General features: G+C 40.5%; 1 protein-coding gene across 1 annotated transcript in view; it reads left to right on the top strand.

Moving 5' to 3' along the window:
* Positions 1 to 307: 307 nt before the first annotated feature.
* The window catches only part of LOC119913318 (echinoderm microtubule-associated protein-like 6), a 102588-nt gene continuing 79955 nt past the window's right edge, over positions 308 to 22940 (top strand). Inside the window, 1 exon segment of the mRNA XM_038732724.1 lies at positions 308 to 2281. Within this exon segment, the coding sequence (XP_038588652.1) occupies positions 2085 to 2281 (197 nt within the window). The 5' untranslated portion in view covers positions 308 to 2084.

The raw sequence follows: 22940 nt of genomic DNA, 5'->3' as shown, positions 1-22940 counted from the left end.
AATTATCGATATTATCATTTTTTCCCAATTATTTGTTGCTATAAAACAAACAATTCCCCACCACCAAAGATGATTCCTCCAAAAGTCCAAAACGCAAACATTAAATTGAATAGCTGCAGGATCGTCCAATGAGAACGTTAGTCTATTCCTCGCAGCGCTACAATGCTGTCTCCTGGCTCAAAGGGCTTTTATTTTTAAGATTGCACACCGGAAACGTTATCTAATGATCTGCTCTGTGTTTCCTTGATTCTTCTGCTTGCCAGCCCGAAAACCAGCGAGAAAACATCACTGTGATGAGACTCTGCCGTCGCGGAGGGTCTCTATTAGGCGTCTAAAGTCCGGTTTACTGATCAGCTGAGTCAGTCTGTCTGCTCACCTGTCTGTCAGTCTGTCTTTGGGTGGAGGGACTCGGCTGCAGCGGGAGGATGCTCTTCTCCTGCCGAGAATCAGGACTTTCCCTCTCCCGTCATCCGGCAGGATGCTGCGGTCTGAACCCGGGGTTTCTCCCCTCCTCTGCCCGCTGAAGTTGGATCATCTGCGGGGATTAAACACTTGTTTTTGTCGCTCTCTCCTCCTCTTTCTCTCCGCCTCTCTCCGGAACTGCCCGATCGTTTGACAGTGGAAATAATCCGCTTCTTTAAATTTGAGATTCTGGATTATTATACACCCTGCCCTCCTGACTCTGGTGGATTTTACTCACGCACAGATTTGTGAATGGGTTTGTGAGCCGCAGCACGTTTTCCTCCAGAGGCACCTGCTGCACCTGCGTTATTCCGCGCAGGGATGGTGTGAACACGGAGGGGATACAGGAGGAAAAACACCCGTGCTGTAGTAACCATGTCTGGTACCGAGGTCGAGGATTAGTGTGAGGAGGGATTATATTTTCCAGGAGCCGAATCCCTCCATCAGATGTGTGTTCATTTGTTTGTTTTTTTGTCTCTGGGGTTTTAATCTTTTTTGGACACGGCGAGAACTTTCCAGACGCGTTAGGATATTTTTTCTATTTGTTTCTTCACTGTTCTATATCGTTTGGGGAAGCAAAAGAAAATCATCTCCACTGTGTCTGTAGGTAAAATAAAACTGACTAAAGTAACCCCATCACAAATAAAAAAAAATATGTTCGTTATTAAATAGCCTTACACAGGTCATGCAGGTCACTATAGAGTAAAAACACTGTTAGTCCCTCTGGGAATATATACACTCAACCCACAGGAGATTAAAAAATATCAAGGCTGGAGAAACTCTCCGCCCTGAGGATGAAGAGTCATGATGATCTGACGCGCCCGTTAGTCTGAGCTCATGTGGAAGCTGCCGTCTAATTTACATGTTGAGGAGATGAGAAGTTTATTTTAAAGTGGAAACTATGGAGATAATAGAGACATGATTAGATATAAGTACTGAAATAACAGAAATACCAGATACACACAAGACTTGTATGTTTCTGTAGTAAAGTCGCTGTTTACCGTAACAGACACATTGTGAGGAGCCAATAATCATAAAAAAATTCATATTGAACTAATTTTATTTCACGGTTGTTATATGAATAATACAGAATTAAAAAGGACACTACAGGAATATAGGTGATTATAAAGTGATTATTGAGTAGGCCTATCGGATGAACTATAAGGGAAGAACTTTATATCAGAGCCTCCTTGTACTTTGTGTGAATAAAACTGGTGATAATTCAGAATTAGGCTGATTTAGGCTGCATTATATAGGCCTATATATCTGGTCCACTTGTGTAACTTCTTTGATTTTGTCCTTTGTGGACAGTGAGTGAGCAACAAGCAAATTAAGAATGAACTGAAGAATCGAAGAAAAGTTTATGTCTAAGACTTAAACAGACAAAACTGAACAATCACCTTGTTTTCTACCAAGGCTGAGCCCCACGAGAACGGAAGCATCAATCAGGTTATTAGTATATAAATTACCAAAACCCAGTCCATAAATATCGGCTGTTAACAAATCTGCTGTTCTGGTCTGGAGGAAGCGGCAGGAGTGAACGCGCGGCGGCGGCGGCGGCAGGAGTGAACGCGCGGCGGCGGCGGCGGCGGCAGACACGGTGTCCCGTCAGATGAGTGAACATGTCGGACCGGAGCGCCCCGGGCTGCCGGCTCAGACTGGACTGGGTCTACGGATACCGGGGCCACCAGTGCCGGAATAATCTGTACTACACCGCCGGCAAGGAGGTGGTGTACTTCGTGGCAGGGGTCGGCGTGGTTTACAACACCAGAGAGCACAGCCAGAGGTTTTACCTGGGACACAACGATGACATCATCAGGTAAGACTGCTGCAACACCTGGATCTAATGAATATTATCACAGGGACAATAATAAGCTATATTAAACCCAGTAAAGGACTTTAAACCACAGTAAAATACTTCTATAGTCTAAAGATTTCATAGATCAGCAGAAGATTAACCAATGTCAATTTCAATAACTGATTAATCCAAAAATCCTTCATTAACTAAAAATGCAAACAGGGTAAAGTCCTGCTATGGACACCTGGAGGCGGAACATCCTGATGATCGAACTGTTCTTAAGTCTTTCCAGTAGTGAAAATGTAGGTTTGTCCTGAGGAGGGCGCTAGAGGAAAGGTCACGTGGTCAATAACATCTAAAGGGTTCATCCTCCGAGGAGCAGGTGGAAGTGATCACGACTTTAAATGAAGATCGTGATGGTGGATTGTGATATTTTCTGAAGCCCAAGTGGAACAACACATTTTCACTTCCAAATCGTTTTTTTAATGCCCTGGGTACCACTTCAGCGTTGCTTTAGGGCTCGAAGGGCTCCACGGTCACGTTTACCATTAATAAATATCAAATGTCTAATTAGACTCATATATAAATAAATGTAGTGGTTAACGTTGTGAAAAGGTTTAGGCACCCAGAAAAACTTAGGTTACTAGGTTTAGGAAAACATCATGGTTGGGTTAACATATGTACGTTACCTACGTGACTTAACTTACGTAAGTAATGTTACATTACTTGCGTAACTCCTATCAAAACATTGAATGTTGACCTTTCACACAGGAAACAAACACAAGTCTTATTGTTGAAAGTCCAGTTTTTGGCGTACCTCCTCCTTACTGTGACTTTTCTGTTAAATATCCTACACCTGCTCTTAGCATTCAAAAAGGACTCACAGGGCTTCCCCCATGCGTGACAAACTGACGCCAACAGGTCTTGACCATGCGTCCACATGTGAAGACTTGGGAGTGAGAACGGGATGAGAGGAAATTTGTCCTGCTGGTGGCACCAGAGGAAAGGTCAGGTCAGGAACATCTTTAGTACGTCTCCGTTGGGGAGCAGGAACACCCACAAAAAAAGTTCATGGGATTTGGCCCATATAGCTGTCCAGACTTCTACAGCCGGGTTCCTTTTGTTGAGGATAAACTCTTCCGTTATTGTGTGTGCAGTGTGTATTTCTTCTCGTGATGCACACATGTTTCCCATTGAAACTGATGAAAACCACAACCACTTAAGCTGCTGAACTCAGCTTTGACATTCTGATTGTGATATTATTTGAGATATTAGCTATACACTTACTAGCCTTAGCATTTCATAAATGATCAGCAAGTTCCCCAGAAACCTCTTTTGTGTGTATTGTAACTTAGCTTCACTGTTCTGCATGACTTGGGCTATTTCTGTACATTTACTTTGCGTTTTCTGTATTTTATATGAGCCTTCACCTGTGTGTGTTAGTCAAATCACGTGGGTTTCTTCTAAATTAGAGCAACTTTAGTACAAAGTTCCCTCGTATTGTACTAAAATTACCTTAACTTTGAAAGATTAACTGGGAATGCTGAGGCCTCGTGTGTGTTTCTTTATGGTGTGAAATTGGTGAATGACTTGAGTTTGATCTGACATATGCATTGTCAAAGTGGTGAAACTGTTTTCTGTATCTTATTAGTGTGTTTCCATAAATTACAGTGCGCTGAGCCCTCTCTCCAGTGTAGAAAGCTCCTGCTGGGGCTGCGGTTAAAGGTGGAGAAGAAATTAATAAGATGCAATACAGGATAACAAATCATCGTCATATCATCTTAACACATTTGCTCAGTGAATTAGCATTACAAACTAAAGACATTCATGACTGTCAAATTAAAAGACATGAATTAGTGTTACAGTAAATTAAATTAATAAAGCTCATTTAACTTTAATATAATCATTAGTTGCAGGCGTTATATGTATCAGTAATGTACTGGAATGAGAGCAGCAGAGTTTCTTGTGGTTCACATACTATTATTAAAAATAACTTCTATATATTAATACTACAGTAGAGGAATATTTGTGGTTAGATGTATGTAGACATTTATACAATAACATGGTTGTCTTGACTCAAGGGACAAACTCTATGAATGAACCTCGGTCATGCCTGGCAGTAAAAAGTAGATTTTTACTTAGCTTTAATTATTTGTTAGATTCTGTCTCGGGTGAGTGGTCAGATTCTCTTACTCACTCGGATGTTTTGTCTTTTTTTCAGATGTGTTTTAGAAACCCTGGCGGAGTTTTATCTCTCCCACACAGTTTGGTTTATCCTCTAGTTCGACAGAAGCTAAAATCTAAATAGAAACAGATTCATTCTGTGCCAGAAAATGTCGTTTTTAGGCTTTGGATGATATTTTCCTTCTGGGTATTTTAAGGTCTGACATCACTGGCATGTAAATAAGTGAATATATCTAATGAGCAAATGTGGATATTTAAAATGTACCTTTCAGACCTGCTGGCAGTGCTTGTTGCTTCTTGCAGTTCATTGATCAGCGGTGCAGAAAGGCTCAGGAGCAGATTATAATTTGTCTTTATTCCAGGTCTGATGTGTGTCACACAGGAGTTGCCCCCGGTGCCTCAGGGAGAAATTGTTTGTCACACAAACTGTAAAACACTCACATTAGGAAGTCCTGTCCAGTGTGTCATTATGCCACGTTACATCAGATAAACTGGGTGCAGGATTCCAGTTGTTTCATATGACACATCTGTTTCACTGGAAATTTGGAGATACTGTGCTCACCAGAAATTGACGCAATTGGTTGTTTGTTTGGACTCATAGAACTACCTGCATTTGTTGTTTTGTGGTCGTGCAAATAATGACTTTTAGTAGTATGTAGTGTGACGTTGTTACAGCACCAATAAACCTCTTGGAAAGATGGTTGGGGTCATGAATTACTGGTTTCTTTGAACCTTAGACAAGTTAAGTTTAACCATAACCTGGTCTTAAACCTGACCTAAACTGAACTATAGAGGTGTCAGTTCAAAACTCAGATTAGTAAATTAGTATCTGTGTGTTTTTGTCATAGTTTGGGAGTCACTGACGAACTATGTCATCCTGCTTCTGTTATAGACGATGAGGAAATGCTCATGTGGGTAGTTGTTAAAGGCAGCAACTGACTAAATATTTTGACTTATTGAAACTGCAGAGTATATATCAGGGTGTTTACTAGGAAAAGGGGAAAATGCACGTTACTTACTTCTTAGTCTAGTTTCACACCTCTGAATCCCAACCCACGTCTGTAATTAATTCAGCGATTCAAACAGGTGTTACGATTAAACCAGAAAATAGACTGGCATGAGAAAAAGCAACAGAAAAAGTGCCTCAAAAATGAAACCAGCGTGAACCAGATGAACACAGCTCTGCAAGTTCTTGTAAGTCAGCTTCATTGAGTTTTGTTTGTTTGTGTTATTGTGCGTCTTTGGTGTTTTAAAGGGTTACAAATACCAAAGTCACAGAATAACACAAACTAAGCAGCGGTAGACCAGAGGGGCACAATGGCTTTGATGATAGCGCTAAAGTGACTGTTACTGGTTGAACAAAAAGGATCTTACTCTTTAAAAAAAGGTCTGTCTCTGTGGAGATCCTTTCCACGATGTTGCCAGACACTTACAATAACACTCTGAGCCTGTAAAAGCGACTGCAGCGCCCTCGCACAATACTGGACCAATAAAAAAAAATAACATGTTCCAATTAGTCACAAAGGCACAAAAACCAGGTCGGAAAACACAGAAGTTACCCTTTAATGTCGTATTTCCCTCTTTGTTGCCTTTGTCCATGAGGCAGCATGAACAAAGAGGATAAACAGGTTAACGAATACAGCAAAGATAAAATGCATTTGTTATTTCGCCTGATGACCCACCACAGTCTGTGTATAATAGCGTATGATGTAACAGCTGAATTATATCAGGATGTTTCCAAATCTAATAAAACAAGATGACCTGGAGGTTCATCCTAATGAGATGATTATAGGAGCCAGATTCGTTTTCAGGTGATGGATGTCATCGCTCTCACCTGAACAACATAAACTGAGCGTGAGGAAAACACACAGCAAAGTTCACATAAACTCATCAGAGGAGATGTGATTACACAAACATTATTTGGTGCAAGTCTCAGCAAGGCTCAGTACAGTGATATGATTATAGATTTTATAGTGTTCTGCAAAGATATCACAAACTCGGTAAATCTGTACAAAGAGAAGAGATCTTTACAAAGAGCAGCCGTGTGTCCACAAAAGCCTCAAAATCCTGAAAACCCCCTTTAAAGCCCAGAACACAGCTGTGGATCTGCATGAACTAATTAAACAGTTGTTCAGAATGTGTTAAAACGGTTCACAAACACCCAAAACCTTTAATCTGGGATTATCTGACAATTAGATAATGGAGGGTCTGTTTCCCAGTCAGGGTGGGCTGTCAGATGGGGCTTTTTAGCCTCTTTTAGCTCCTAGTTTTGGTTTCCTGGTACATTTCCTGTCTGGTCTCTTGGCAGGCAGCTGTTTTCCTCACTGTACACGACCTGCTCAGCAGCAGACAGACACAGCTTGTGAACATAGTGAAGCATTTAACAGCTAAAGAGCCAGATATTCACAACCTGTTCTCATCCCAGGGCGTCTCATATCTATGCTTTGTCAAGACCCCTTGGCGTTGTTGTTTAGTGCCCTGGGTAGCATTGTTTTGGTATGTGTAGGACTCCCGGCCAAGTTATCAATAATAAATATGCAAACTCCAAAATCAAAACTAGTGGTTAACATTGTGAAATATCGCACTTTGGTTAGGTTTGGGCATAAAGATTACTTGTTTAGGTTTAGGAAAAGATCATGCATTGGATCAAAAGAACTATTACTACTTACGCTACTTACTTAAGTTATGTAACATTACTAAAAACAACGGAAACAAACAGCACCCACAAACAGTGGGTCTCCTTGGTGAAAGTCCTGTATGATGCAAGAGACTGCCATGTGTGTTGGAACCTGACGCCAAAAGATTTGCAACACGTCCTCATATAGAAACACCAGAATAGGTTGATAGTTAATGTCTTCAAAACTACCTATATGAGTGTTTTCTGGTCCCCATTTCAACACAGCCAAGGCCGACGTGCTAACAGGTGGTGTTAACCGGTCGACATGCACACACCCCTGTCATGGTCATGGTTATGGTTAGGGTAAGGGGCTTCGGGGGCTGTCAGTGCCAGCAGTAACAGAGTTAGCTAGCGGCAATGCTTCAAAAAAGCTAACACTAAGACTAGCTAGCTAAGGCTACAAATCGCTGCAACAAAATGCTAAAACGCTAAAAATAAACACTGCAAAATGCAAAAAACCACCCAAAGTATTGCTAATGCTAATAAAAAAAACATATGTTGGCTTTATTTTGCAGACAGGAACCGAGTGTGAAGGTCGCCTAATTATCTAACCATCCACCCTACCCAATTCCACATGCAGTTTGTCACACGGCCGCAAGAGGTTGCTCACAACATAATATTTGGTCGTTTTCTGCCCATCAACCATTGCCCTATGTTGTTGGACTGGCTATTTGACGCCTGGAGTATGAGAATGGGCTAAATATTACCTTCAGGAGCTAGTGGAGACCAAAAACAGTTGAAAGAGAGAAAATATTAGACTATTAACTTGTGCCTGCCGCACACTAGAGGATGTTCAAATCTTAACCCATTTTAAAAACGTGGGATACCACATACATACCGATGGAATAAACAGATTTTAAATATTTTAATCTTAAGAATGCGCACACCAGACAATTACGCCCAATTATCCTTTTGTGTGCAGCCAGCATTAGGTAGGTAGCATTAATAACATTATTTAGTCAACATCAATACTTTTCAGTCCATAACACCAGTTCATAGGATGCTTGTTTAGTTACAGACACAAATACTTGAATGAATTTCCCTTTCATCGTCTTCTTGGGCAACTTCTCTCCAGTTCAGGAAGTGTTATGTGCCATTATGTTTGTGTCGTTTTGGGAAGTTGTGGTGGTTGGTTGGAGTGGTGGATAAACATTTACAAAGCTCAGACATTTCAAAACGTGTCTCACACGTGCAGGTAGGTTTAAGCTACTGAATGCCCATTGGTTAAGCTGAAGGAATATTGTGGCTGGGGTTTAACTCTACCAACTAAACTAACAGCACCCAGAGTGTGTAGGTTTTTTTCTATTTAACCATAACAACAATCTTCTATTTTAGTATTTAAAAATGAACCACAGAAACTGAACAACAATGTAACCCGAACCACAACCACGAGAAGGGATTTTCTCTGTTAATGAGAGCAAATTAGAGCAAGTGAAGGAGGAAGATGATTCAGCGAGGTCGCTCACTCATCCCAATGAACACACACCTGGTGTATTCACCGACACTAAACCGCCTATGAGTCATCGGAGCAGCAGGCATGTTTGGACAGTTTACACATCAGGCCAGGCAGCTGCAGCCTGCGGTACTGTGTGTGTGTGTTTCACGCTAATTGAAAAGCTGGATGCTGCCTCAGTCAGGCCGTGCTCTCTGATAGGGGCGTTAGATTTGTGTTTGTGCCAAATTATCCCACTTAGTTGACTGCAGGTTTGAAGCTGGACGTTCAAGTCAGGTCATTTTTTTTCTATATAGCCCAATATCACGAATCAGAAATTTGTGTCAAGGGGCTTTACAGGCTGTACAGCAAACAGCCTCTATCCTCAGAGCCTCGATTCTAAAAGGAAAGGAAAAACTCCCTGAAAAACTTTTAAAAGGGGGGAAAAAAGGAGGAAACCTCCAGAAGAGCCGCAGGGGAGGGATCCTTCTTCCAGGGAATGTGCTGCATGTATTTTGAACACTGCATGTATGGTGGGTCGCTCTCACTGCAGTGGATTTAGTATAATATAAGGTTTCTGCCCCAAAAGACAATTCCTTAAACATATTATTCAAACTGAGGTGAGGTGATCATTTGCCTTGAAATGCTTCCAACAGCAACTTTTACTATTGTGCAGTAAGTAAATCTATATTTTCTGTATTGAAACATTCATCCCTGTACGTTTGAAAGGTGGCTTTGAAAGGTTTGTAATTTTTCCCTTTGTGATCCATGTGCTCAGTATCCAAATGTTCTAGGCAGCCGTCATTATCACAAAATCACTAAATACTACAAAAGTACCTAAAATCCCACATTTTTACTTATACAGGAGACACAACTTGCTAACCGGAGAGCTATCGAGGTGTTACACACTAAAAATAACCCTCCTGAACACACAGTGTTCACAGCCATCCCTCATGACACATTTGAGACTTTCCTTTACTTCTATCTTTCAAAATTTCTGTATTTTTCAGTAATAAAGCCATGCAGTATGACCAGACCCCATAAGAGCCGTATTTGGGTTAGCGCTGGCTGCAGGAAATGTCACTGTCACTGGCCCAGTCTGATGCATTGGCCTTTTCATCACTACTGGCACCACAGCTGGTGCGGTTACAGTGGGAATCTGCCAACACACTATTACAGTCCAAACAAATGGAGAGGAGTTCTGGTCTCAGGTTAGGCTCCAAAAACTAAACGATATCCTGTCAGTGTTCAACCAGGACTCCTCCAATCTTTTATATCTTGAGTGTTTTTTGTTTTTGATGGTTACACAGACCACAGTGGCTCGCTGGAAGTTGTCTGCAGCTGCACTTGATGGTGTATTTATTTACCCTGAAAGCTGACAAAAACTGATCAGTAACCCTCTAAATACAAGTTAATTTCATGGGAAACTTCATTGATTTTCCACATCAGTTTCTTTTTAAAGTAGTATAAAACTTTTAGTGTCTCCAGAGGGAGATGTGTGATAAATGTTCCCCAAGTGATGTTGCATGAGTCAGCGTCGGTCAGAGCTGAAGACCACACCCCGAACTCCCACCCAACTGTCAGCAGTGGAGTTGCACTGTGGGTAATGTAGGAAGGAAACCAGGTTTTTGACAAGGAAGACGAATGAGTTGAATAAAAAAAGATAATCTCACTGGTTCACAAGTACAGGGTATATTTGTGTGCCAGAATTTTACTTAGTTATGGAGTCAGTAATTCTCGCTGTGTGACTTGAGAATGACTCAGAAAGGAGGTGCCAGGGAGAGATTTCACTGTTCCACCTGTCGGCACAGAGAACAGATGTTTCTGTGTCTAATGAGGCTTTACTGAGTGAAAGTGAAGCCGGTACCATTTGTGGTCTGTGGGAGGTGAGGGTGGCCTTTGTCTGTTTCCTTCAGTCTGTAGAAAGAGGGTGAAAAGTGATCCTGGGTCACTTTGCTGGATGTTCAGTTTAATTCAATTCAGTTTTATTTATAGAGCACCAATTCATAATAAAAGTTATCTCATTGCAATTTTAATAATAGAGCAGGTCTAGACTGAACTCTTTGTGATATTATTTACAGAAACCCAACAATTCCCACCACGAGCAAGCACTAGGCGACACAGGCTGAGAAAAAACTTCCTTTTAAGAGGCAGAAACCTCGAGCAGAACCATGACTCAGGGTGGGCGGCCATCTGCCACGACCGGTTAGGGGACAGGGAGAGAGAGTGACAGAGAGAGAGGGTTATCAAAGAGGAAAGTCTGAAGCCTACTCTTAAATGTGGAGATGGTGTCTGCCTCCAGAACCCAAGCTGGGACCTGATACCACAGGAGAGGAGCTTCAATCCAGGGTGTCGTCATCTCTGTATTATTCATTTGTTATGTTTTTGTGGGACAAAAAAATCACCAGGAAATCAGGAAAAAAACACCCAGAACTATGGTTTTACAACATAAAGCACATATATATTTTCCAGAGATAGTAAAGAATATTATAACCAATTTTATGTCTCTATTTTAACAATACAACATAGTCTGTATTTGTTAAATGTTTAACAAGATTATGGGTTCATTTTGTCTCTTTTGTAGATGTCTCCAGTGTTTTGTCATGTTGACATTAGATTAAACAGATTAAACATTTTAAAACAGGAAAGGAGAAATTAGCGTCAAAAACAAGGAGAAACTTCTAGTGTAACAGGATAGAGTTTTACCTGCTTTTGTCAAAACCTCTTTATACTTCCTTTGTAGCTAAAATGTGTGTAAACAGCTAAAATCAAAAGGGACTGAAAAGCTTGTTTAATGAAAAGAGCAGCTGGTCTTAAAGATTTTTTAACTATATTTGTTGAAACACCAGACGTCGGTTTGGACTTCAGGGTTGAAGTTTGTGTCTGCTGCACTGCGGCTGCTCTCCTTCTCCTCCCACAAACTGGAGCTGATGTGGAAAAATGTACAGACGACTTAGGTAGTAATTACATTTGCATTTTAGTCACTTAGCCAACGCTGTGATCCAGGCTGACTTACAGTGAGAGTGACGGGAGAATAAAAAGACATCAGGCTCCAGATCAGCAAATTTTAAAAGCAAGCAGACGTGAGGAGGTCAGAGAGGTTGCAGAAAAACTGACCATTGCGTTAAAGTTCAAGGCCTTTATTTTACAGAATGAGTTGCAAAACAGCCCATATTAAAAATTACACTTTAAATCAGAATAATTTAATGAAATGTCATGTTAGTTAAACCGAAAAAACAACCACATAAACCAGTACTAATAGGCATATTTTAAAAATACTGTTTGCGTCTCAGCTGAGTCACAATCGGAGGAAAAAAACAATCATCACTTTTCAGCAAATAAAAATGAAGTGTTTTGCTTTCTCAAATGGCTGGTTGTATTTGAACACCAATTCTTTTCCGACTTTACCACAGTGAAGTGAGGAACTTAGGCCAGGGACTATGAGGGAAACACAGGCAGCCTAAACCTGGTATCATTTGGAACGTGCTCAGCAGAAAATGGAAATGATATATTGATTTCAGCAGAGTATCACAGGACTTATGTATATAATAGTTTCAGTATGGGGACATTTTCAGTAATTCGCAGTGTTGCGCTCAGTTGTTCACATGAAAAGAGACAGAAATAGTTGTGTTAGAATGAAAAAAGAGAGCTGCAAGAGAAGTTCATACCTGCTTGCTTTCTCACCTCCACATAGCTGAAAAATCACAGATTAAAGTGGCTGTAAAAGTTATAGAAATGGTCATAAAACAGCTATGTTAAAATTACTTAAAATGCACATCTAGTGGCCGTTCAGGTACACTGGGCATGTGCGCCGGTGTAAACATGAAGCAGATGGTCTTCTCCGTAGTTACAGAAGATTTGGTGAAAGACGAAGAACCGCACCAGATTTTATTTTGCATGCACAATAACAATAAACCGGAACTGTTGCCGAATGTAACACGGGAGTTAAAAGCAACTGTGGCGATGGAAAAGACACTGAGAGTTGGCACAAAATAATTACGGTGACAGTAGTGGACAGTGTGGACTATTTAGTGTAGGCCAAGTGTTATCCGCATGCTACAGCATATTTTTATAAAAGTACCAAGTGTTTCTACTTTGCATGACTGATGAGACATAATCAGAAAGCCAAATGTGAGCGTCTCCGTCATCGTTTCTAAAGTCTTCCGTTTTTGTCCGTCCGCCCTAAAACGACGCGGAGACGCGGAATTTTAAAATGAAAAAGTGGGTCGGCAGCGTTTTCAAACTTCTCTGTTCTGGGTCTTTGTTTCGCTGTTTTAGTCTGGATGGGAGGTGCAAACGTAGCGAAAGGTCTCCGTTTTAATTTGAAAATGCAGCGTGGACGGGGCCTTAGTGTCATAGTTCATTGCACTTGTTATGTTACGCAAGTTACATTACTTAATTTGTGTTACTTAACTCACGTAACGTAGATATTTTTGCCCTTTTATCCTAAACATAAACAAATTATGAAGTTTCACAACGTTAACCACAAGTTTTATTTTGAAAGTCTAACCGGACGTTGCACGCGTATTATTGGTAACTTCATTGGACGTTGCCTATTTACTCTTGCTAACTTAACCACAGAGCCACAGAGAATGCGTTGCCTTATGGGGTGGAGGTCGGGTGGTGGACGGGTGTGAAGGGAGCCTGAATACGTTGGTGTTTTATCAAAACCCAGCTGTTGCTTTTACTGTAACCACCTCTCTCCCAACCTAACCACACCGTAGCTTCCACGCACAGAAAGAAGTAGTTTAAAAATTGACATTGTATGTTAAAATCGTTTCTGAACACAATCGGGTTTGCAGAATTGTCCAATATCAACGTGCTGTGTGGCGACAGGGGGGGTGATATATTGTTTATTAGACCGAAATGTGGATTTTTATGGTTGTAAATAATATGTTTACTTATACTGGATGTTAAGTTTTTGTTCCTTTCCTTTCTGCAGCTGCTTGTGTTGAAAGCTCTGAATCATAACTGGTACCATAACTCGTTTCTCACTCTGCCTGCCTGATGGATTGCTTCAGTGATTGCAGGCTCCATGTTGACGCATTAAACCATGTTGAGTTTTTCTGAAAGGGAGTGAGTGGGACTGTTTTTCTTTCATTGATTCTTTCATGGCCAAGGCCTCCCGGGGGGCGATCAGCCTTAATGTTCCTCTGCAGCGAAGCATCGGGCGGCTGCTGAATAACATCAATTATTATCTCAGGCTGAATGCTTCAGATCTGTTCAGCTCACTCAAGTTCACTTCCACTCACTTCACTTTGCTCGTTTTAGTCTCTAGTATTTTTAGTTGACTCCAAACCAGAGTTAAATGTTGGTAAACTCTCCGGGTCCCTAATTGTGAAAGCATTTGATCAAATACGAATCTACAATTTTATGACTATGAGACACAATTCTGTAAGACTAAGGGAGAATAACCGAAGCCATCACAAATGAACCTGCCTTTAGTAGCAACTATGGTCTGAGATCCTTTCTCTGTGCATTTACTTACATTTGGAATAAAATCCATATCATATTAGAAATAATCCCTGCTTTGCAATTTAAATTGTTTTATAGATATTATCTCCCTCTGAATCAAAACTAACTAGTAACAGAATCAGCTCAACAACAACAGTCTCTTTCTCTGCCCTGCAGATTCTGTGTAATCTGTATCTGTATGGGTATATTTAACATTTTTAACACAGCCTTTATAATTATATTGCTTTATATTGCTCTTTGTTCTCACTGTGTCGGGCAGAACAGTTCAGCACTGCAAACCTGTGTACTCAAACTTTTTTGCGAAGCTGCAGAGCGGACAGAGAGCCCAAACAAATAAAAGTATATCTTATCTTCTTTTAAGTCCGATGATGTACTATAAATAGTGACAAAGTCCCCGTAAGGAGGCCGGATGGAGTTTTACCGACGTATACGCCATGTGACTTATGTAACTTTACTTACTTTTCCTAAAACAAGTTGTTTTGTTGCCTAAACCTAACCAAACTACGACCCTTTTTTACAATGTTTTCCAGGTGTTAAACGTCACGTGACTTACGTAACATACTGAAAGTCTGGTTAGCCTGTCGCTGGAACGATAGGGGAAACGCTCATGTAGTTTTGGGACACTTCAGGTATGAGTTTTGTTTTGCCAGCCAACACGTCCTCACATAGAAACAACAGAATTTATTGATAGTTCATGTCTCCAAAACGACCTATATGAGCGTTCTGTTCCCCATTGCAACACAGGGAAGTTAACAGCAAGGCTTCTCCAAGGTCGATGTACTTGCAGATGGCGTTAGTGTACTTGCAGATGACAGTTAGGCACACATCCCTGTGAAGGTTGGGGTTAGGGTATGGGGCTTTAGGTGGCTGTCAATACCTTTAACAGTAACATAGTAACGGTAGCTAATGCTACATGAAGAGCTACAAAACGCTAAAAAATAAACACTACAAAATGCAAACAAACACCAAAATTATTGCTAACAATGCTAACAATAATACAAAACACAAATATTGATGTTGGCTTTTTGTTTCACACGGGAACCAAATTTCAGCCTCCCAGGTAAAGGTTGCCTAATTATTTAACCATCCACCCTACCCACCACCTCCAATCCTACGTTACGCGGCTGCAAGAGGTCACTCATAACGTAAAAATCAGTCGTTCTAAGCCCTTCGACTATCGGCCTATAATGTTGTTGTCTGGGTGAGGACGGGCTGATTAAAACCATTGTGAGACACATTCAGCAGCAAATAAATAGTGCGGAAAAGAAAGCTGTTGAGCTCCTGCTGTGAGACTGCGCCGTGTATTAATTGTATTATGGACTCGGGATGGTCAAGGAAGCTATGGAAATATTTACAGTCATTTGTGTTTTACACAACTACTACTGTACATCTGGTGATGCTAGCTAAAATCATATTATCAGGTAATCGTGTGTGTGCATGAAAACAGAAGTGATTGAGTGTGTTGGCACGGACTGGTTCACTAAAAGATGGTTTTATCTTTTAAACACACAATTCTGTTTCCCGTGTCCACATCTGAATTTAATTATTACACACACACAGACGAGTTACGTTCATGTCACTGCATCACATAAAAGGCAGTAAATGAGGATGAACTGTGACTGAAGGATCTGTGTTGCTATGTTCAGTTCATCAGTGCAGCCTCTCTCTCTCTCTCTCTCTGCCTCTCGTCCTCTGTTTCTCCTTTATTTCCTCTCCTGTCCCACTTCCTGTTGGTCGCCTGCAGGCAGAACCTGACCGACACACACACACACACACACACACACACACACACACACACACACACACACACAAAGGAAGAACTAAACCAAAGTACATTATTATGTTTGTTGTGCGGTTTTGATGGTATTTCTGCTTGACTGGATTAAACTAACCAGTCGTCTAATAGCAGCTGAAAGACTTCTGCCTCGCTAGCAGCAATTTAAACATGCAATAACAGATTTTGGGGAGAAAGAGAAACAAGTTTTGAATACAGTATTAACACATCATTACATTTTAAGTTCATATGTTGAACTTGTAAGCAAACAGTTGCTTATTTCAAGTTGTGTTTGCCGCACCAGATGAATGTAAAAGTCCTAAATTCACAAAATATTGATTACAGCCACTTTTAATTAGAAATCCTTACTTGTCAGCTTGCTTCCTGTTTAACCCCCCCCCCCAAAACATTATGTTTCGGCCTTGAAAGCATCTGCAGAAATGTTGTGGATGTCACATCTCCAGCAAAGACACACATTGTGTTGCTGTTTGTTTTTCTAGCAGGCACGGAGTTGAATATCTGTTGGGTTCGGTGTTGAGATACAGATTAACCGAGACAATAGTGACAGAAACACACATTCACGTATACATAACACACACTGCCATTTTAAAAATAGCTCACATTCAAACACACACAGAAACAATACGAATGTAATGTTATGCAAACGAAACATCTGATCGTTGTCACACAGAAAAGACAGATCTGACTTAAAGATATTCAACCCAGTGCTGAAATGTTAATTTTCTGAGTTGCAGGAGGAATAAAATATGTGTTTTTTTTGCAACCCTTCTTGCTCAGGGAAGGGTTTTGTTGCAGTGGAAAATGGAACATCCACCCGAAGCTTCGGCTTAGATTAATGACCTGATTCTTTTACTTAAGTTGGAAAAGATAAAATACTCTATGGTCAACCCAAAATTTTCGTATTCTATTTAAAAAGGCTTAAAATTCTTCTTCAAAATCAAGTAGGAACTGTAATTGTATCGTTCATTGTTAGCCCTCATTAGCTTTCAATTTATGTTTTGTATTGTCATTCCCTTTACAGATATCTTCTTATATATCATTTTGCGTTGGCAGTATAGGAGCGCCAAGGGGGATGTGATATAAATCAAGTTATAGACATTACTGCTGGTTGAAGGAGTTTTGGACTAACACAGAGAGCAGGCAAGCTGTCAGAGTGACCTGCAGGCTCATCATCATCACCAACAATCACGAAACCAACCAATTCAGCCATAACCGCTAATACAGAGCAGAGGCTAACCAGCAGGGACACCCAGAGCTCTGAGTGTGTGTCCCTGAAGGTGGGGAGTCCTCTGAAGCGGAGCGTAGCTCATTTCCCTCCCACCAGGGGAGCCGGCTATGTTAAGTGGCTAAGCTGATGAAGTAAAGGGCTAGCATTGTTGCTGTCAGTGCTGTTAGCAGCTCAGCCCATCAGCCAGAGGGGATGCAGAGCGGTCAGTGATGCGTTCACTGTCAGCGGACCGATGCTGCCGGCTGTGCTTTCAGGCCGAAGGACATTATGTGAAATAAAGTTAAGTTTGCAACGTCTGTGCTGTCATTTGGTTGAGTTAGAAATAAAGATAAAACCTGTAAGTTTGTAAGAGGAGACAAATTTTATTCTGATCTGGATGCTTAAACTTGTGTGATTTTGCAGTTTGCTTCTGGAGTTTCGGTTTTGACAGTTGTAACCTAGTGTTGTGTAGTGGATGTTTGATTCGTTTGAAATGATCACTCATACTAAAATTGAAGAAAATTAAGGTTTCATCCAATATGCAATGTTTTTTGTGTAGGTGTTGCTGCTCTGTGCAATATTTTTGGTGTTTTCATTTGACTTGGTAAGTTGCTGTATTTTGTCTGGGGTTCTGTCCAGTCTGCAGTCTGTGAGAAGTCTTTGGCCCCATCCACACTACTGCGTTTTCATTTTAAAACCTTTTGCTACGTTTGCACCTCTCGTCCAGACTAAAACGGCGAAAACGAAAACCGAAGAAGTTTGAAAACGCTGCTGACCCCGTTTTTCTTTTTAAAACTGCGGGTAGCGTTTCAGTGAGGACTTTAGAAACGATGACGCGGCCGCTCGCGTTTGGCTCTCTGATTGTGTCTCATAAGTCATGCAAAACAGAAACACGATGCTACTGACAGAGTTTTTGATTTGCTATTTTCATTAAAATATTTTGTACTGTGTAAATAACACTTATAGCCTATACTTGTACTGTGCATGTTGACGTTTACTTTGCAACAACTCCCAGTCTGTTTTCCACCGCTTTTAACTCCCATGTTACATTCAGTACCAGTCCCAGCTCGTTATTGGTCCATGCAAAATAAAATCTGGTGTGGTTCTCCGTCTGTAGTTCTTTCGCCAAATCTTCTGTAACTACGGACTACTAGACCATCTGCTTCATGTTTCAAGCTAAAACGCTGCTGTGGACGGAGATCGTATTCGTTTTAATTCTCCGTTTTTAAACTAAAATGGAGTACTGTGGATGGGGCCTTTGAGTCCAAGACAAATGTCCTTCACAACAGTATTATTTATTTGGGACTGTATTGGATTCCTCTCATTGATAAGGTTAAGGAAGGAGTTCTGCTCTTTATCAGAGTAGCAGATGTTAACCTGACTTTTACCAAACCAACCTTTCCTGATTCCATTCATGAAGATTTCTCTTGTAAAATCAAAACGTACTTATATAAAGTCTAACTGTGAAAACTATAAAAGATATCCAAAATATACAGATACATATGTACCTTTATGCACATATCTACTATGCTAAAATCAAACATACAATAACAATAACCTTCATTAAATACACCAATTAAACTACCATTACTCCATACTTTTCCCAACACATACATATAACGTTACACAACACCCTTTAAAACACACGGTGCTAATAATATACTACAAAGCTAAAAGACTCCAAGACAGCCAAACAAAATTTCAGCGATAAGCAATTTCAGCAACTTCACTCCCCCAGCACCCGCACATAAACAATTAAACTTTACACACTTCATACTGCTTCACAAGGGCGTTAAACTTAGGACAGGATGTGCAGTTTCCTTTGTCTTTGCTTCTTACCATCTTCAAACACTTTGGCGTCTCTTGTGTGTGCTGTTTATCTGCTCGCCATGCTACTGTTTGTGTTTTGCACAGGGTTTATCTACCGTATTCACTGGCGGTAGTTGGACCCATAGACTGTAGTGGCAGAAAGTAAGATGCCCACTGGTTGCTGCTTCTGGTAACTGAGTGATCTGCTGATGTTTACACTATAATAAAAAAAAAAAATAGATGCAGAAAAATAAATACACAGCCCATTACGTCTTGGTGGACTGGAATGAAACCAACAAGATACCACACTCGAAAACAAATTTGGACAGGTAACAAAAAAGGTAAGTGTAGCTCCTCTCAAGTTTAAATCCCAAACACAATACGTTCTCTTGGTTATGGCCATTCATTTACTCATCCACGCCTTCAAGCATGCCGTGAGTACTATATAAAATAAAATACATAAATCATAAAATGAGTCTAATGCAATACAGACCATTCACATAGAGAATAATCATTAAAACAAATATGTTACAGAAATCTGTATTAAATAAAGATGACCAAAACGGTCTGTGAGTATAAGTTTATTTCTCATTTTCCAATAGATTATGCGTACAGAGATCAAGCGTCTCCGCAGCGCAAAAGCAAATATCTGTCCTCAAGAGCATATTTTTATGAATAAAGAGAGGATAGAGGTTGTTGCTAGAAACAGCACCAGTTCCTGGTCTCTCTGAAGCCCTGCACCCCTCAGCCGGAGTTCACTCTGGGACCCTAAAAGAACAAAACCAGACAAAGTTGTCTAGAACATTTGACCTTACCAGAAAAAGAACAAAAAGGTCAAGCAGTTTAAAATACATTTTCAAATACACAAACCCAAAAAGGCTGTAAGCTGTTACACTTGCAGATACTTAGCTTGCTGGACTGTCACTGAAACGTAGATAGTCTATCATGTTTCTCTTGTGTGAACTGAATGCACAGATAACCCTGCATACCTCATTGGCTGTGTTAACTGGAAAGGAAACTTCAAGCTGTACGAGTGTTCACTTAATCCAAACCTTCATGAACATTGCAGCAGCTTAACTTCAGACGTCATCCTCTATTGAACCGGGCTGCTCTTCTGCCTCTCATGGTAATGAGTGCCAGTAGTAATGACCCGACCCACTGTAACTCAACAATTTTGGTTCCCCTTAGGAAATATTATACAGGTCCCTTTAGACCCACTGTATGTTCTTATTTATGTTAATAAGCAAACAAAATATTATTTTATTAAAACATTTATTTCTGTATTAACTAACAATTATTAAATTAACTTGAACTGTATAACGGACTCTGGTGACAGTGAGATTTATGCTTTATCTGAAGCAAAGGAAAACTGATTAATAAAAGAAAAACTACTAAAATGATAAATGTTTGGCCCTGTGATTCTCCACCTGCTGTAGCACCTGCTTTCTACTTTAGAAATTATTCTGTTACTACGACTGCTGCCTACCTGCCTAATGGTGAAGTCGGCTCCTCACTAGTACTACTAGGTCTATTACCATCCTAACATGTACTTATCTTAAATACTACCATTTTGATATTTCGCTGATAGGGTTAGGTTTTAGTGGTATACTAACATAAAATCCTAATACTAATCATAATGCTAATTACTGAGGATAATCCTACTGTTGACAGAGCACAAAGAAGTTTACAAGTCACAGGTTTCAGAGTTTGTGTATTGGTCATTTAACCAATTTTGTGGTGCAGATAGAAATTATTGTTCATATCTTTTCACATTTTTTATTGAAAGGGCCTGTAGAGTGTTTTTTTGTTGCCCTCTAGTGGTTTATTGTACTCAAGGTCTCAGCTGAAGTGATTGCTTTACTTGAGGAGAGCTAGATAGGTGTTTCTAGTTTTGAAAATGTATTTTACATTTCGGGGTGTACTGTACTTGCATAAAAGGTCTCTAGAGAACCAGAGCTCCCGACAAATGCTTCGTCCAGAGAGTGGGCCGACCAGGGAGCTTCAAACCTGAACATATAGATGTTTCTTGATCACAAAATCACCAAATCTGTGCTTTCTAGGATGTAAGGAATAATAACTAAAAATAATTCCAGCTTCTCAAAAAAGTAACACTTTTCACTGCGCACAAAAAAAAAGAAACACAGCAGAAGAAGAAGTATGCTGAGCTTGGTATTAAGTCATTATTCTCCTTGACTCTCAAAAGCCCTGTTCAATATCTAATGAAGACCTGGGAGAAAAGCGGAGGAAATAATTCCTAGAAGCCTCATTTATGTCAGACACGTGCTTTTTTCCATTGACAGAGTTTGTTAATGGCAGCAGCGTGCAGCAAAGGCCTGGTGGCTCTGTGCATTCACAGCTCAGTGGTCTTCATTACGATGATGACTAAGAAATTATCTGTCCAGCATCCCACCGCCAATCTGCCTCGCAGCCATTAATGTTCCCACGATCTGCTGGCACTCAAACACACTCAAGCACACACTTTTCCTACACACAGATTTACTCAAACACACGCAAACCCCTCAGGGTGTTATGTCACTCTTCTGTGCAATTCTGAAAGGTCTGGAAACTGAATTTAAGCTACTTATTGTAAGGAGAGAGAGAGAGCGAGATGGGTCTCCTTATCGTGAGAAGACTTTATTTTAGGAAAATGTTCTGTCTTCAGAGGCAGCTATTAGACTTCTGATTCTTTTCTCTCTGGAGGCAGCTGATGCCCAGCAGCAACTTTTTGGGCAACTGTGAAAAACAATATTTCCACAGGAGTTTCCTCAGCAAGGCAGCTTCGATTGAGTATTTCTATATAATGAGCTTTTGCATAGATTTGTTTTGAGCAGAATTTGCATGACCGAAGAGTCTTTTCCCTTAAAGCTACGACTGTATTTGAAACTGAAACTGGAACTGAACAGGCGTTCTTGTGGATTATAGTTTTACAGTTTATGTTTTCGTGACTAGTTTTACTCACTGACAAAACGCTGCATGTTTATTACGAAAACAAACCTTGGAGCTGATTCAAAGCGAATAACACTGACCAGCAAGTCCTCAAGCCAGCCAGTCGGTGTCAGTGCCTTACAAAGAGTTTAGTTTATCTGTTGCCCTCATCAGTAGGGCAAACATGTTTGTACATGAGATGGACCTGAGTCAGACTTGTGTGACAAAAATAAGGACGTAAAACGTGGCATGGACTTTTTTTTGGACATTTTAAACAGTCAGCTCTCAAACCTGGCACAGTTGCATCTAGATCTGCAGCTTTCTCATAAAGACGTGAACTTTATTTGGCTTCTGAAAGGGGGCTGTTTGAGAACCAGTGCTAGTCTCACATCACTTCAGATCTGCTGTGACCGACTTGTTTTAGACATGTCATGAATCACGTGAGACTTGGATCTGCCTTAAATGATTTACTTGACTTGGCATTGTCTTGAATGACCCGAGACTTGGCGTGAATTTGTTTGGCCTGCCTCATGCTGAAAGTCCACTGACCCCGGCTACAGCACGTTACAGCTGGGCCACAGTTTTGATCCGTCCATAGCCCGGCGTCTCAGAAGCGTTTCAGCAGCAGAGTGTGCAGCCTGCCCCACGTTATGGACTTGTTATTAATTTGTCATTTTTGTTCTTCTACTACCTTCTTCACAGCTCTATGTGACCCCGTTTCTGTCCGTCAACTTCAGGCTTTATATCCCACAAGGAGAATTTCAGAATCAGAATATTTTGCCTGTTTTTTTTTACATATTTAGATTTTGTTGATTTGGTAATCAGTGTTTGCATTTTGTGTCATTTAGTAGGCCACGTAGTTAAATCATGCTTCTCACGAGCACTGACTATAATGGCCGTGATTAGCTCTGGCAACCGCAGCGCAGACGTAAAGCGCCGTAGCCTGAGTCAGTGGATTTTAGGGGTCAGACTCAGCTTGGACTTGGATAGATGGAATCTGGGACCTCTTATGTAACGCATAGGTTTTACATTCAGTATACAATTAAACAAAAAAAAGAACTAACAACAGGAAAAATCGTTTCTTTCTACTTTACAAAAAAGTGTTGATTAATTTGTATAAAAACTGCTTGTAACAGAAGGAGAGGAGCAGCAAAGTTGTGATATTGTCGTATATGT

This window comes from Micropterus salmoides, unplaced genomic scaffold, assembly GCF_014851395.1.
Source record: "Micropterus salmoides isolate LMB-PRFRI ecotype aquatic unplaced genomic scaffold, ASM1485139v1 Ms_hic_scaffold_2, whole genome shotgun sequence".
Lineage (NCBI taxonomy): Eukaryota > Metazoa > Chordata > Actinopteri > Centrarchiformes > Centrarchidae > Micropterus > Micropterus salmoides.
Note: the sequence above shows the minus strand (reverse complement) of the source record. Positions and strands in the feature narration are given on the sequence as shown.